At 37.2% G+C, this 17,734-nt stretch overlaps 1 protein-coding gene across 3 annotated transcripts in view; it reads right to left on the reverse strand.

Moving 5' to 3' along the window:
• The window catches only part of SCAPER (S-phase cyclin A associated protein in the ER), a 522,888-nt gene that overhangs the window by 406,275 nt on the left and 98,879 nt on the right, over window positions 1-17,734 (reverse strand). For all 3 annotated transcript variants that reach the window (XM_060617955.3, XM_060617952.3, XM_060617953.3), the window contains one exon: window positions 15,705-15,865. In XM_060617955.3, the coding sequence (XP_060473938.1) occupies window positions 15,705-15,865 (161 nt within the window). The remainder of the gene's footprint in view (window positions 1-15,704; window positions 15,866-17,734) is intronic.

The raw sequence follows: 17,734 nt of genomic DNA on the forward strand, positions 1-17,734 counted from the left end.
GTGTGTTTGGATCTTTATTTGGACTTACAAGTTACTACCAGGACAAAGTAGCCTACATCAAAATTAATCCTCTTCGTGCCAAACACAGCTATGAAAGCTAGACAAACTATATAACTGAACCATTTAAAGGCACTGGAAAGCAACCAAAGTAGGCAAGATTTTAAGGAACTACAATTCTTGAGGAAAGAGGACAACATGAGATCACATTCACCCTAGAATTTTTCCCTGAAGACATTTCAAATTCACAGTACAGGGAAAGTGAGTCCTAGCAGAAACCAGCAGTCCTGTCTGGCTGAAACAGATAATGGAATTCAATGAGTCTAAAACAACTGAGACCTTAAGGGCAAAAATCTTAGAGAGGGAGGAACTGCAAGCAAATGAGCCCAAAAAACCTGCATTTAATCTTCCCTTTAGAAGTCTGACAGCTACTAAGCTTTGCATATACAAGGCAAGACTCCAAGACACCCAGCAAAAAGCAGCAGCTGGGATGCTAATGAGCTAAGCAGATATTATAGCAACTGTGGAGTGCTGAGGAATTCGGGAATGTAGTAGCCTTGGCAAACACCCCAGATTTTCAGGTAAGACCCCAAAAGGAATAAGGACAAAACTGAAACACATCAACTTTAATAAAACCTCAAACCAAACCTTAAAGGATTATGGTGTATTGCTTATACTCTGTCTTCTTGCCAGAAGAAAAAAAACAACAGTACTTTTGAAAGGAGCCTCTATAATTTTAAATATACCATGTTAAACATTCACTTAAATATTATGAGGAATCAAAACAAGGGTCAAATAACTGAAAACTCCCCCAAAATATTTTTAAGGTAACATAGCCACAGGTAGTTCAGATATTTTACTTTTCAGACTCAGACTTTTCAGAATAGCTATTATTAATATATTTAAGAAAATATGGGTTAGACACACAGAACAGAGGATCGGTAAAATGTTTCTACGTTGATGCATCAAAAGGAAATAAAATGGAAAAGAATAGCATTATTTGTTAGACATATCAATTATATCAAGTTAATTAATCATATTGTTTAGATATTGTATATCTTGATTGATTTTTGTCTTCTTGTACTACCAGTCATTGAGACAGTTATGTTAAAATTTCCAAGTATGAGTCTAGATTCTTTCATTTTTTTCAATTCTGTCAGTTTTGCTCTATATGTTTTAAAGATATGTTACATATAAATTTAGAATTATTTTCCCATTCTGTTAAAATAATCTTTTAATAATGAAAAAAGATTTCTCCTTAAAATGTTTCTTGGTTACTGTATACATTTTGTCTGATACTAAAGCAATGCCACCTTTGATCTGAATGGGATATCCATAGACTATCTTTTCCCCCTTTTTTTCTGACTTTTCTATCTTCATACTGAAAGTATATCCCTTTAAGCGGATACAGTTGGGCTTTGTTTAATGCAATTGTAATCTTTGTTCTTAAATTTTAATATTTAGACCATTTACCTTTAATGTAAGAACGGATATATTTGCATTTACTTCTATCACGTTATAATTTGGTTTTCATTTGTTTCATCTGTTTTATGATTTTTTTTTCCTTTCTTGGCCTCTTTTGCATTAATCACAATGGTTTTATTAGTTGAATATTCCTTTACTCTTCTCTGTGGTTTTCTTGAATTCACAAATACATCCTTGACTTATAATATCTAACACAAGTTAGTATTTTTGTAACTTCAAAGACAATGCCAGGACCCTAGAAAATATAATCTCCATTTATTCTTCTCTTGTCTCTTGGACTATTGTCAGAAAGTCTCATCTCATATGTATTTCAAGCTTCTAAAGACATTATGTTTCACACAGTCAATACTAAATATTTAATGTACTCCACATGTTTACTCTTCTGGTGTTCTTCATTCCTTCATGCATTTCTGGGTCTGAATTTGGAATCTTTTTCCTTCAACCTACAAAAATGTCTGTAGTACTTCTTGTAGTATAATTCTACTGATTACAAATTCTCTCAATTTTTATTTGTCTTGAATTGTCTTTATTTCACCTTTACTTTTTTTGCTGGATACAGAATTCTTTCTTGTCAGTTATTTTCTTCAGCACCTGAAAGATGTCATTCCATGGTCATCTGGCTTCCATTAGGTATCAACTTACTCTTGCTCCTTCGAAAATAGGGTTAACCTTTGGACAACATTAGTTTAAACTGTGTGGGTCTGCTTATACAAGGATTTCTTTTGAAAAATACAGTATAGTACTATGAGTTAATCTGTTCTTATGATCCTAATAACATTCCTTTTTGTAGCTTACTTTATTAGAAGAATACAGTATGTAACACATATACAAAATATGTGTTCATTGACTAGTTATGTTTTAAAGCTTCTAGTCAACAACAGGCTATGCATAGTTATGTCCTGGGGAAGACAAAGGTTATACATGGATTTTCAAGGGTAGTTCAAGGGTCAACTATAGTCTCTCTCTCTCACGCTCACTTTTTTTTCTTTTCTTTTTTTCTTTTTCTTTTTTTTTTTTTGGCTCTACTTGTAAAGATTTTCTCTTTCTTTGATTTTTAGTATTTTTACTATATTACACCTAATGAGATTTGTTTTCTGTTTTTTCTGCTTGGGAGTTCACAGTGCTTCTTAAATATGAGACTTGATGTCTTTCAACAGTTTGGGGAAATTCTTAGGGTTTATCTTTTCAAACGTTACCTTTGCACCATTCACTCTATCCCTTCATAGACTCGATTTACAGTTGTGCCTCTTATGTGCCTCTATGAACTTTCCTATTTCCTATTTTGTTTTGCTCCATTATTTAGCCTCAATATTTTCTACTACACTCTGAATTAATTCAACCCCAACTCTCCTAAATTTTAAATATCTTATTGATGTGTGCAAATACATCAGATGTTTTAAGAATTTCATTTGTCTTCCTGGATTCCTCTCTTCCGGAGAACTGGGACCATCACAAATCTGGATTGGTTGCTCCCTACAACTGGTACACAGCTATCATAGTGGCATCAGCACCATAGAGTATTACTTTGGCCTCTCTTCTGGGCTGGCTCCGTCCAGCACTGATTGGGTCCATGGAGGTAAAAAAAAATTTTTTTTGAGATCTTGCATGAAGGAAAATATCTTTGGCCTACTTTCACATTTAACAGATAATTTGAACACACTATTTTAGATTAGAAATCATTTTCCTTCAGGGGCGCCTGGGTGGCTCAGTAATTTGAGCATCTGACTCTTGATTTTGGCTCAGGTCATGATCTCAAGGTTTCTGGGATTGAGCCCTGCATCGGGCTCTGTGCTCACAGCATGGGGCCTGCTTGGGATTCTTTCTCTCCCTCTGTCTCTCTCTGCTCCCCCCCTCTACTTGTGCTCTCTCTCTAAAAATAAATACATTAAAAAAATAGAAATCATTTTCCTTCATAATTTTGAAGACATTGTTCAATTTTCTTGTGGCTTCTAGTGATAGTTTAGCAGAAGCAATTATACTTCTACATAATTATACTATAAGAAGAAACATATCCTTCTGTTAAAGTAAATTTCCTTTAATAATTTCATAATTTCCTTTCTTTCTCTCTTTTTCTAAAACTCCTGTTATTCAAATATTGGATATTCCCATTATCTATTTTTATATAAGAAGCCCAAAACCTAGGATCTTAAAACACTAACCATATAACTTTTGAGTCAGAAATCTGAGGAGTGTTCAGTGGAGGGAGGTCTCCTCTCATCTCCACATGATGTCAGCTAGAGTGGTTCAAATATGGCCAGAATGTTCATGATGGCTTCATCAACATGCCTAAATTAAAGTCTTGGTACCATGTGTTGGTGGAGATAGCTACTTCTCCTTCTCATCACCTCTTTCTCTTCACATAGTCTCTCATTATTCAATGGCCTATCCTGGGCTTCCTTACATGGCAGCTGACTTCCACAGGAGAAAATGATAATGGTAAGCGCAAGGCCTTGTACAGGCTAGGCTGGGAACTTAACCAGTCACATCAGTCACATTCTATTAATCATATGAAGTCACAGGACAAACTTAAGATTCAAGGGGAGGGGAAACAGACTCTACCACTTGACAGTGGGAGTGGCATGTATGCATAGGAATGGGAGAAACTGCTGGCACCCATATTTGCAGACAATCTACTGTAGTCCACAATCTGGCTTCAGATTTCCAAAGTCTTGTGAGACTACCAGACACTCATCCAATTACATGTCAACATCAAGACCAATTATCTCATTATCTACACTGGTTCTGGATTTGTTCCTCGGTTGTGTTTTCTCTTGATCTGCAAACCTGGTAGTTCAGTGGGAGAGAGAAGAAGGCTTGAAGTAGATGCAAGGATGAGGCACATCTAAACACTATCTTTACAGTCTTTCACTTAATCTCCTTGTTATCAATACAGCACTCCCAACTTTTGTATCTGCCTGGTATCCCTCAGTAAGATACCATCTCTTTTACGTTCTATACAGAAATAACCTCCAATGTTCTGCTGGGGTGAGGGAAATACAGTAATCCTACTACTCATAGCTGAAGGCAAGTGGGGAGAATTTGGGATGATTAACATATAATCCCTACCTTTACCCTCACTTCCAGACATACCTGCTCTGGAATTTCCTACTCGTTTGGGAGTTCTCTGAAGCAAACTGGATTGCATTACAGTTTTGCCCACTCGCTGGGTCCAGGATTCACCTAATTCACTCAAATGTCACCACTAACATTTGAAACTAGAATATGTCTTTCTACTTTCTAACTTCCAAAAATGTGTTCATTAACTCTTCTCCTATCTATTCTCCCTTAAGTCTTATTTGTAAATTCCTTTAGGGGTGCCTAGGTGGTTCAGTTGGTTATGAATCTGACTTCAGGTCAGGTCATGATCTCATGGTTCATGAGTTCAAGCCCCACGTCAGGCTCTATGCTGACAGCTCATAGCCTGAAGCCTGCTTCCAATTCTGTCTCTCTCCTTCTGCCCCACTCTCGCTTGAGTTCTGTCTCTCTTTCAAAAATAAATAAACAGTAAATCTTTCTATATCATTTTAGTTGAGGTTAGGGAAAGAAAAAAGTAAATGTATGTGCTCTATCACCTTTAACAAAAATCATTTTTATAAGCTATCATTACAAATTTCAATACTATAAGCTACTGCTATTATAAATTACTTGAGGGAGTCAAGATGGCAGAACAGCGTGGAAGTTTTTTGTGTGTCTCGCATACATGAAATACAGCCAGACCAACGTTAAACCATCGTATACACCTACAAAACTGATCTGAGGATTAACACAACAATCTGCACAACCTGAACCACAGAATTCAGCAGGTACACAGCGGGGAGAGGTGAACGTGAGGAGAGAGAAGCCATGGAGGGCAGGGAGGTGCTTTTGCGTGCAGAGAGAGGACGGAGATGGTGGGGAGAATATGGGAAAAGCACCCTCCCTAAAAGCAGCTGGAGAGAAAGTGGAAAATTGGAAACAGGCGCAGGGACTGAACTAAAAAGGGAGAAAGGAGAAAGGAAAGGGTTTAAATTCCATTAAGACTGCAAACAGGGGAGTGCAGAGACTGCAACTCCACAGCTCGATACCTGGCGGTGCTCTGGTGGGAAGGGTGAATCCCCAAGAGCAGAGTGGGGTTCTCGGGCCACACAGGGAGAAGCAGTTCCACTGCTGGAAGGACATTTGGTAGAAGCTGTAAGGCAACCTGGGCCCAGCAGACCGCAGAGAATGGCCACATTTGCTGGCGCTGGAATAAGGTCGTTAAGAGTGAAGCCTGGGGGGCGCCTGGGTGGCGCAGTCGGTTAAGCGTCCGACTTCAGCCAGGTCACGATCTCACGGTCCGTGAGTTCGAGCCCCGCGTCGGGCTCTGTGCTGACAGCTCAGAGCCTGGAGCCTGTTTCCGATTCTGTGTCTCCCTCTCTCTCTGCCCCTCCCCCGTTCATGCTCTGTCTCTCTCTGTCCCAAAAATAAATAAAAAACGTTGAAAAAAAATTAAAAAAAAAAAAAAAAAAGAGTGAAGCCTGGTGCCAGATGTGTGTTGTGATATTCCATAACCCCTGAAACGTTGCTGCTACACTATCTTGCAAACTTATTCTGGGGCGGGCTAGCACCTGGCCGCAATCTCTGGGCCTCAGCAGCAGCACAGTACCCACAAACTTTCCTGGGTACAGCCGGCATTTGGCCATTGCTCGGTGAGACCCTCCCACAGAGGGGAACGAGTCAAAGCTGCAGTCCCTCAGAAGTAAGGGGCTGGGGAAAACAGCTGTAACTGAAACAAAACTCAGGAAAGAGGTACTACCTGGGGCTTGGTCACAGACAGTATAAAAGAGGGGAGTAGCTAAAAGCTGAAGACAAAGGACAGGTGCACAATTGCTGACTGGAGAGAACAGAGTTCTGATACTAAAGACTGGGTAGCTGGGTGACACAATTTTCACCACTCCCACACATGGGCATATGCACCTACAAGCGCCACAACAATCCACCCCAGCAGGCTACCAGCGCCACCTAGTGGAGAACAGAGCCGTTTAACTAACCCGCTCAGCCAAACTTGCTCATCAAGAACACAAGTCTCACCGCCTTTAGTTTATGGACTATAAAGAGATTCAGAATCTAACTTCTAGGGGTAAACAAAGTAATTTCAGTCATATTTCAATCTGTTAGCAGGTCCATCTATTCAATTTTCTTTCTTTTTTTCATTTCTTTTATTTTTCTTGAGAAAAAGAAAAAATTCATTTTTATTTTCAATTGTTATTAAAAATATTTTTTCAATTTTTCTACTATATTTTTTACTTTTGTGTAAGTTTTTTGAAATTCTATTTTACTTGCATCATTTTATTTTAGTCTACTTCAATGTTTTCCTTTTTTCAAATTTTCAAACAATTTCCTTTTTTTCTTTTTATCTTTTTCATTTCTTTTTCTTGAATACAGAAACAGAAAAAATTCATCTTTATTTTTCATTTTTATTGAAAATATTTTTCTTTAATTTTTTTCTACTATATTTTTTACTTTTGTGTAAATTTTTTCAAATTCTGGTTTACTTCCATCATTTCATTTTAGTCTGCTTCAGTGTATTCATTTTGTCAAATTTTCAAACGATTTCCTTTTTTCTTCTTCTTTCCCCTTTTTTCTCTAATCTATCAAGCCACTTTCAACACCCAGACCAAAACACACCTAGAATGTAGCATCATTTATTCGATTTTTTTGTGTGTCTGTGTTTTTAATTTTTGAATTTTAATATTTTTTCATTTTAATTTTTTTATTTTAATGTTTTCTACCTCATTGATTCCTTTTCTCCCTTCAGTGACGAAACAAAGGAATTCACCCCAAAAGAAAGAGCATGAAAAAACGACAGCCAGGGACTTAACCGACACATATACAAGCAAGATGTCTGAACCAGAATTTAGAATCACGGTAATAAGAATACTAGCTGGAGTCAAAAATAGATTAGAATCCCTTTCTGCAGAGATAAAGGAAGTAAAAACTAGTCAGGATGAAATAAAAAATGCTATAACTGAGCTGCAATCATGAATGGATGCTGCGGCAGCAAGGATGGATGAGGCAGAACAGAGAATCAGCGATATAGAGGACAAACTTATGGAGAATAACCAAGCAGAAAAAAGGAGGGAGATTAAGGCAAAAGAGCATGATTTAAGAATTAGAGAAATCAGTGACTCATTAAAAAGGAACAACCTCAGAATCATAGGGGTGCCAGAAGAAGAAGAGAGAGAAATAGGGGTAGAAGGTTTATGTGAGCAAATCAGAGCAGAAAACTTTCCTAACCTGGGGAAAGACACAGACATCAAAATCCAAGAAGCACAGAAGACTCCCATTAGATTCAACAAAAACCGACCATCAGTAAGGCATATCATAGTCAAATTCACAAAATACTCAGGCAAGGAGAGAATCATCAAAGCAGCAAGGGAAAAAAAGTCCCTAACCTACAAGGGAAGACAGATCAGGTTTGCAGCAGACCTATCCACAGAAACTTGGCAAGCCAGATAGGAGTGGCAGGATATATTCAATGTGCTGAATCAGAAAAATATGCAGCCAAGAATTCTTTATCCAGCAAGGCTGTCATTCAAAATAGGAGAGATAAAAAGTTTCCCAGAAAAACAAAAATTGAAGGAGTTTGTGACCACTAAACCAGCCCTGCCAGAAATGTTAAGGGGGACTCTCTGTGGGGAGAAAAGATTTTAAAAAAATATTTTATATATATATATATATGTGTGTGTGTGTGTGTGTGTGTATAAAATACCAAAAGCAACAAAGATTAGAAAGGACCAAAGAACACCACCAGAAACTCCAACTCTACAAGCCACATAATGGCAATAAATTCATATCTCTCAGTACTCACTCTAAATGTCAATGGACTCAATGCTCCAAACAAAAGACATAGGGTAACAGAATGGATAACAAACAAGACCCATCTATATGCTGTTTATAAGACACCCACTTTAGACCTAAAGACACCTTCATATTGAAAGTAAAGGGATGGAGAACCATCTATCATGCTAATGGTCAACACAAGAAAGCCTGAGTAGCCACACTTACATCAGACAATCTAGACTTTAAAATAAAGACTGTATCAAGAGATGAAGAGGGGCATTATATCATAATTAAGGGGTCTATCCACCAAGAAGACCTAACAATTCTAAACATGCACCAAATGTGGAACCACCCAAATATATAAATCAATTAATCACAAACATAAACTCAATGATAGTAATACTGTAATAGTAGGAGGCTTTAACACCCCACTCACAGCAATGGACAGATCATCTAATCAAAAATCAACAAGGAAACAATGGCTTTGAATGACACACTGGACCAGATGGACTTAACAGATATATTCAGAACATTTCATCTTAAAGCAGCAGAATACACATTCTTCTCCAGTGCACATGGAACGTTCTCCACAATACACCACATCCTGGGACACAAATCAGCCCCCAGCAAGTACAAAAAGATCGAGATCATACCGTGCATATGTTCAGATCACAATGCTATGAACCTCAAAATCAACCACAAGAAAAAATTTGGAAAGGTAACAAATACTTGGAGACTGAAGAACATCCTACTGAAGAATGAATGGGCTAACAAAGAAGTTAAAGAGGAAATTTAAAAGTATATGGAAGCCAATGAAAATGCTAACACCACAACCCAAAACCTCTGGGACGCAGCAAAGGCAGTCATAAGAGGAAAGGATATAGCAATCCAGGTCTTCCTAAAGAAGGAAGAAAGATCTCAGACACACAACCTAACCTTACACCTTAAAGAGCTGGAAAAAGAACAGCAAATAAAACCCAAAACCAGCAGAAGACAAGAAATAATAAAGATTAGAGCAGAAATTAATGCTATCGAAACCAAAAAAACAGAACAGATCAATGAAACCAGAAGCTGGTTCTTTGAAAGAATTAACAAAACTGATAAACCACTAGCCAATTTGATCAAAAAGAAAAAGGAAAGGACCCAAATAAATAAAATTAAGAATGAAAGAGGAGAGATCACAACACAGCAGAAATAAAAACAATAATAAGAGAATATTATGAGAAATTATATGCCAATAAAATGGGCAATCTGGAAGAAAGGGACAAATTCCTAGAAACATATACACTACCAAAACTAAAACAGGAAGAAATAGAAAATTTGGACAGTCCTATAATCAGTAAGGAAATCGAATCAATAATCAAAAATCTCCCAAAAAACAAGAGACCAGGGGCAGATGGCTTTCCAGGGGAATTCTACCAAACGTTTAAGGAAGAATTAACACCTATTCTCTTGAAGCTGTTCCAAAAAACAGAAATGGAAGGAAAACTTCCAAACTCTGTCTATGAAGCCAGCATTACCTTGATTCCAAAACCAGACAGAGACCCCACTAAAAAGGAGAACTACAGACCAATTTCCCTGATGAACATGGATGCAAAAATCCTCAACAAGATATTAACCAAGTGGATCCAACAATACATCAAAAAAATTATTCACCACGACCAAGTGGGATTTATACCCAGGATGCAGGGCTGCTTCAATATCCGCAAAACAATTAACGTGATTCGTCACATCAATAAAAGAAAGGACAAGAACCATATGATCCTCTCAAGAGATGCAGAGAAAACATTTGACAAAATACAGCATCCTTTCTTGATAAAAACCCTCAAGAAAGTAGGGATAGAAGGATCATACCTCAAGATCATAAAAGCCACATATGAACAACCCAACGCTAATATCATCCTCAATGAGGAAAAACTGAGAGCTTTCCCCCTAAGGTCAGGAACAAGACAGGGATGTCCACTCTCGCCACTGTTATTCAACATAGTATTGGAAGCCTTAGCCTCTGTAAGCAGACAACACAAAGAAATAAAAGGCATCCAAATTGGCCAGGAGGAGGTCAAACATTTGCTCTTCGCAGATGACATGATACTCTATATAGAAAACCCTGAAGATTCCACACAAAAGAAACCCTGCTAGAACTGATTCATGAATTCAGTAAAGTTGCAGGATATAAAATCAATGCACAGAAATCAGTTGCCTTCCCATACACCAACAATAAAGCAACAGAAAGAGACATCAGGGAATTGATCCCATTTACAGTTGCACCAAAAACCATAAAATACCTAGGAATAAATCTAACCAAAGAGGTGAAAAATCTACACACTGAAAACTATAGAAAGCTTATGAAAGAAATTGAAGAAAACACAAAAAAATGGAAAAAGATTCCATGCTCCTGGATAGGAAGAACAAATATTGTTAAAATGTCAATACTACCCAAAGAAATCTACATATTCAATGCAATCCCTATCAAAATAACACCAGCATTCTTCACAGAGCTAGAACAAATAATCCTAAAATTTTTATGGAACCAGAAAAGACCCCAAATAGCCAAAGCAATCTTGAAAAAGAAAACCAAAGCAGCAGGCATCACAAACCCGGACTTCAAGCTATATTACAAAGCTGTAATCATTAAGACAGTATGGTACTGGCACAAGAACAGACACTCAGATCAATGGAACAGAAGAGAAAACCCAGAAATGGACCCACAAACGTATAGCCAACTAGTCTTTGACAAAGCAGGAAAGAATATTCAATGGAATAAAGACAGTCTCTTCAGCAACTGGTGCTGGGAAAACTGGATAGCGACATGCAGAAGAATGAACCTGGACCACTTTCTTACACCATACACAAAAATAAACTCAAAATGAACGAAAGACCTAAATGTAAGACAGGAAGCCATCAAAATCCTTGAGAAGGAAGCAGGCAAAAACCTCTTTGATCTTGCCCGCAGCAACTTCTTACTCAACACGTCTCCAGCGGCAAGGGAAACAAAAGCAAAAATGAACTACTGGGACCTTATCAAAATAAAAAGCTTCTGCACAGCAAAGGAAGCAATCAGCAAAACTAAAAGGCAACCAACAGAATGGGAGAAGATAGCTTCAAATGACATATCACATAAAGGGTTAGTATCCAAAATCTATAAAGAGCTTATCAAACTCAACACCCAAAAAACAAATAATCCAGTGAAGAAATGGGCAAAAGAAGTGAATAGACACTTCTCCAAAGAAGACATCCAGATGGCCAACTGACACATGAAAAAATGCTCAACATCACTCATCATCAGGGAAATACAAATCTAAACCACAATGAGATACCACCTCACACCTGTCAAAATGGCTCACATTAACAACTCAGGTAACAACAGATGTTGGTGAGGATGCGGAGAAAGAGGATCTCTTTTGCATTGTTGGTGGGAATGCAAACTGGTGCAGCCACTCTGGAAAACAATATGGAGGTTCCTCAAAAAACTAAAAATAGAACTACCCTATGACCCAGCAATTGCACTACTAGGCATTTATCCAAGGGATACAGGTGTGCTGTTTTGAAGAGACACATGCACTCCCATGTTTATAGCAGCACTATCAACAATAGCCAAACTATGGAAAGAGCCCAAATGTTCATCGATGGATGAATGGACAAAGAAGATGTGGTGTATATATATTCAGTGGAGTATTATTTGGCAATCAAAAAGAATGAAATCTTGCCATTTGCAGTTACGTGGATGGAACTGGAGGGTATTATGCTAAGTGAAATTAGAGAAAGACAAAAATCATGACTTCATTCATATGAGGACTTTAAGAGACAAAACAGATGAACATAAGGGAAGGGAAACAAAAATGATATAAAAACAGGGAGAGGGACAAAACATAAGAGACTCATAAATATGGAGAATAAACAGAAGGTTACTGGAGGGGTTGTGGGAGGGGGGATAGGCTAAATGGGCAAGGGGCATTAAGGAATCTACTCCTGAAATCATTGTTGCACTACATGCTAACTAATTTGGATGTAAATTTAAAAAAATAAAATTATTCTGTTGAGAAAAATAAAATAAAATAACCAAAAAAAAATAATTCTCATATCTCAATAAGAAAAAGACAACCCATTAAAAAACAGTGACTTGCACAGATGTTTCATCAAATAAGACATTTAAAATGGTAAACACATGAAAAGAAAAAAAATTATATGCACCATAATTCACTTTCATAAAAGTGCATCAAAACCCCAAACCCCGAGACCAAAGTAGTCAAAAACAAAATTTGCTTATATATGAACATGGATACTTTAAGCCTAGTTATAATCAAGATCTTTCATTTCATCTCAACCAAGTAAGTCACACTTATATTTATGAGAGTAATCTGAGAGTAATGCTTTAAACAAAACCATCATATATGCCAATATCATGATTCTTTTAAGATATTTTTTCCAATTATGATGCAACACATTTTTCTCAGACTCTTTCACAATACAAAAACTAAACTTGATGATCCCACATTTTCCTACCTTCTCCTAGAAGAAAGAACTCATGACTACTCTCAATTTTCTACTACTACTACTACCATTACTAGTACTCAGTCTGTATAGAGAAACCAAAGGCAACATACTGGGTAAGAGTAAGAAGTATTATTTGAATAGGTCAACACACCTTACTGAGACAAAAATGGAAAAAAGAATATCCATAATGCAAAGGTGGCAATGCCTTTGCTATGTCCAATAAAACATTTCTTTCTGAACCAAGAAGCTCCAAAGGGATCTTTCACTAAAGAAAGGAGAAAGCAGTATTCTGAAGTTACTCCTTAACTTACAACACAAATTCACGATTACTTAGTATTATTCTAAAATCCAAGCCTCTATAGATACACAAAAACTTCACTCGAGGTTGGAGGAGGGGGCAGCCCAGGCACGAGTACGTCCCTGGGCCCAATGGCCTCGTGGCTGCCCTGAAGTAGCAGATAGAGTGGGAGGACCCGGTGGAGCCCTCGGCAACAGCCTGGTAGACGTAGACCTAGGGCACCTGCCTTGCCAAGGGGTTGGCTGGAGAAGTGCACCACCCTGAGCCTCTGGCCCACGTGCGTAAGGTGAGAGCATGGCCTAGAGATTGCCCACTGGCTCCTCTCTTCTCCCCTCAGCCTCTCCACATACCCGGGGTTAAAGGCAGTCAAGACAAGGCTCCAAGAGCAATGGTTTGATCTCCCACTCCTAGTGATGAATTCATCTTAGTAGTTTTAGAACAGGCCTTCCTTATGGTTTGTACTTAAAGGTTAAGGACAGTTAAAGAGAGAAATTACAGCTCACCTACTGTCAGCTTGACAGCATAATTTTTAGAAATCACAAATGAACCATGGGTTATTTCTTAAGATTAGGCCCTGAAAAACCACTTGGATGCTGCATAGCCATGTGCACACCTGAACATGAAAATGATCTTCTTCCATTTCAAGGAGATCTCCCTCTTCAACCAAATCAACAGAAGTGGCTTGAAGGAGCAGAAGGGACCCCCTATCTGACCAAACTCAGCCAAACTGAATCAATCTTTTTTCAGACAGGAGTAAAGCAGTATAAGGGTGGCCTGATCACCACTTTCTGCTCACTCTACCACTGAGCAGCTCCTTCCAGGACTGCCACCTATATGCAGGTTATGCCCTGCATAAGGGCACCGGGCTGAGACAGTGAGAGCTGAAATCCTGCCAGGCTCTACTCACCAAGCCAAGTTTATGGGTGTATGACTGTATCCACTCAGACTCCCTTTTCTAAACTGTACCAAGGCATTCTGTATGGGCTAGGGGCAGTTCTGACCATTCCACTACCATATCCAAGTCCTACCCAGGATTATATTCCTTACCTCAGATGGATTTAAGGTTCTGATGAACAGATTAGGTTTATTATACAGATGAAATATTTGACCAAAAATAAAATTAATTTCATAGGTAAAGCTCAAAATATTACTATTGATATAATTTATATGTGTGTGTATATATAGTTATGTGGATATACATTTCTATATATCAGAAGTTTAGCACAACTTACTTAGTAAATGTTTAAAATTTAAAAAAAAATTCATTCTTGATGTCTAAATAAAAAGGCTTTATGAAGGAAGATCTTTTTTTTTTTTTTACATTAAACAACCAGTTTTTATTTTTTATGTTCTAAGTTCAGACTACTTTCAGTTAAAAGAGAGAAGATAATGTTTGTGTTCCAAAAGAGATTCCAGTTAGATCTGATATATTTCTCATTTTCATTACTTCTCTTTCTGATTAATAAGAATCTCAATCCCAGGGGCCCCTGGGTGGCTCAGTTGGTTAAGTGTCTGACTTTTGATCACGGCTCAGGTCACGATCTCCCGGTTCGTGAAATCAAGCCCTGAATCGAGTTCTACACTGATGGCACGAAGCCTGCTTGGGATTCTCTTTCTCCCTCTCTCTCTACTCCTTCCCCATGTGAGCGTACGTGTATTCTCACTCTCTCTCTCTCTCTCAAAATAAATAAATAAAAACTTTAAAAGTAAACAGACATCTTACTCCCTAGTCCCCAGTCATCCCTCATGGTGCCTATCCTCCCCATTGTATCAACATTGATCTTCCCAAATCAAGGCTGACTCTAGTTTCTTCTTAAAATAGCTTCCCATGACCTCTGCTTCTGCATTGTATACTCTAGGTTTTGTATGATAAAGTACAAACACCACTTTTGTCAAAGTCCATGAAGGAAATTCTTATGGGATAAGCAGGTCCTTGGAATAACAGTCCTTACATTTATTTGTGCCCCTTAATTATTCTGATGGCATAGAAAACAAAGGTGTAAACAAAGATAAGAATATCATTTTTAGTACTAAAACAGTATTCAAATATTAATGAAATGAAGTAGTGACACAAAAAGAGTATACTGCCTAGGGAATGAACTAGTAGTCATTTTTTTTTCTATTTAAGTCAAAAGAGTTATAAAGGATCTTACAAATGAATTAGCAAAAGAATCACTCTCTTTTGGGGTGCCTGGGTGGCTCAGTCAGTTAAATGTCCAACTTCAGCTCAGGTCATGATCTCATGGCTCGTAAGTTGGAGCTCCACATCAAGCTCTGTGCTGACAGCTCAGAGCCTGGAGCATGCTTCGGATTCTGTGTCTCCCTCTCTCTCTGCCCTTGCCCCACTCGCACTCAGTCTCTCTCTCTCTCCCTCAAAAATAAACACTAAAAAAAATTTTTTTTTAAAGAATCACTCTCCTTCAAGTTTACACAGAGCAAACCTGAGATTAGAATGATCTACAAAAGATTATTTTATTATTTTAAGATAATTTCAAGGCAAATTATATCACATAAATGATACAAAAGGTAAATATGCAATACTATTAGCACCAGTTTTAAATAAAATAAGTAAAATTCCATAGCCTTCCACCTGTCTACCACATAAAAAGGTTGATTCAATGTCACTTGCCATTTTTGCGGGAAGTCTTCTGCACTGTTATTGGTGGACAAGACTGGGCAGGTGATACATCTGAAGAAGCAGGGGAGCCTGTGTGATGAGCCTTTACCTTGTCAGCCCAACTGACACCTGTGGGAGCCAGACGGGGAGCAGCTACTGTGCCAGGTGAACCCCTATGGAGAAAATTCTGCATTATTAAATCAAATGTAAAAGTTAAAATTTTTTAAACTTTAAATACATACTTAATATTATTCTGGTCTCTGTTTTATTTATTTCTGATTTTTGTTATTTCCTTCCTCTAGTAAATTTTGACTAAGTTTCTTCTTTTTCTAGTTCCTTGTGGTGTAATATTGCTTATTTCAACCTTTTCTCTTAACACAAACATTTATAGCATTAATTTCGCTCTAACATCTGCTTTTGCTGCATCCCATAGGTTTTGGAATATTGGATTTTCTTTTTCTTTGAGACATATTTTATTTGCCATTTGATTTCTCATTTGGCCCATTGCTTGTGCAGTAGTGTGGTATTTAATATTTACATATTAAATATTTACATTATAAAAAATAAAAAATTTGTGAAAAAATTTAAAAAGTGAAAAAATATATATGATGAAATATTACGCAGTCAATAAAAAAGAAATGGAATACACCTGATTAAAAAAAAAAGAACCTGAAATGTTTCCAAATAAAAAAGCAATGTAGGGGACACATGGGTACTCAGTCAGTTAAGCATCCAACTCTTGATAACGGCTCAGGTCATGATCTTACAGTGGTGACATTGAGCCCTGCATTGGGCTCCACAGTGAGCATGGAGCCTTAAGATTCTGTCCCTCCCTCTCTCTCTGTCCCTCCCCTGCTTATATACTCTCTTTCTCCCCTATATCTGAAGAAGAAAAAAAAAAAATCAGTGCAACATTTTACTCCCTACTGATTTGCTATATAAATGTCACTATCACTATTTATGTCATGTCTATTTAAATAAATTTAACACATTTCAAAACTGTTTCTTTTTTTTTAATTTTTTTTTTTGAGAGAGAGAGAGAGAGAGAGAGAGAGCGCGCGCACAAGCAGGGGAGGGGCAGAGAGAGAGAGGGAGAGAGAGAATCCCAAGCAGGCTCCAGGTTCCAAGCTATCAGCACAGACCCTGACTCAGGGCTCGAACTCACAAACCACTAGATCATTACCTGAGTGAAAGCCAGGCATTTAACCGACTGAGCCACCTAGGCACCCTAAAACTGCTTGACTTTTCCCCCCAAAAGTTAAAATTTTAAATATATGCTTAATATATTTAAATTTTAATTGTGTGTGTGTGTGTGTGTGTGTGTGTGTGTGTGTATCCACATATACAGAGTACCATACAACAACAATTTAAGTCAAATATATTTAAAAATTTATGTTGGTCTAATACTTCATTAATTTAATATAATATATTGTATGGGAAGAGGGATGATATAAAAGCTCTCATTCATTCAGTTTAAAAGAAAATTTCAGTTAAATGGGGACTTTTAAAAAATATACATATATAACTTAAATATTTTATTTTGAAACTCTTATCATTTAATAATATAAATGTACACTAATTTGTCAATCTATTGACATAGACACTATCAAAGAACATATTCAAAGTCCCGAAAGAAAAAGATTTTCAACCAAGAATTCTATGCACTACAAAACTATCCTTCTAAAACTAAAGGACAAATTAAGATAGTTTCAAAATAAAAACTGAGAAAAACTGCCCAACAAGACATACTAAAGGGGGTCCTTCAGGCCAAAATGAAAGAAAAATAGACAGTAACCTGAATCCACATTAAGATATAAAGAGCACTAACAAAAGTAACTACATAGGTAATAAATACAAAAAAATATATAAATGTCTTCTTTCTTTATAACTTTTCTTCTATTGATTTAAAATATAACTGCATAAAATAACAATTATAAAACTGCACTGATGGGATTACAATGCATAAAGATGTAATTTCATGACAGTAACATAGTTTATGATATACATTTAGATCTTTTGTTATAAAGAAATTGCCAGTTCAT

This window comes from Panthera onca, chromosome B3 (genome assembly GCF_046562875.1).
Source record: "Panthera onca isolate mPanOnc1 chromosome B3, mPanOnc1 haplotype 2, whole genome shotgun sequence".
NCBI lineage: Eukaryota > Metazoa > Chordata > Mammalia > Carnivora > Felidae > Panthera > Panthera onca.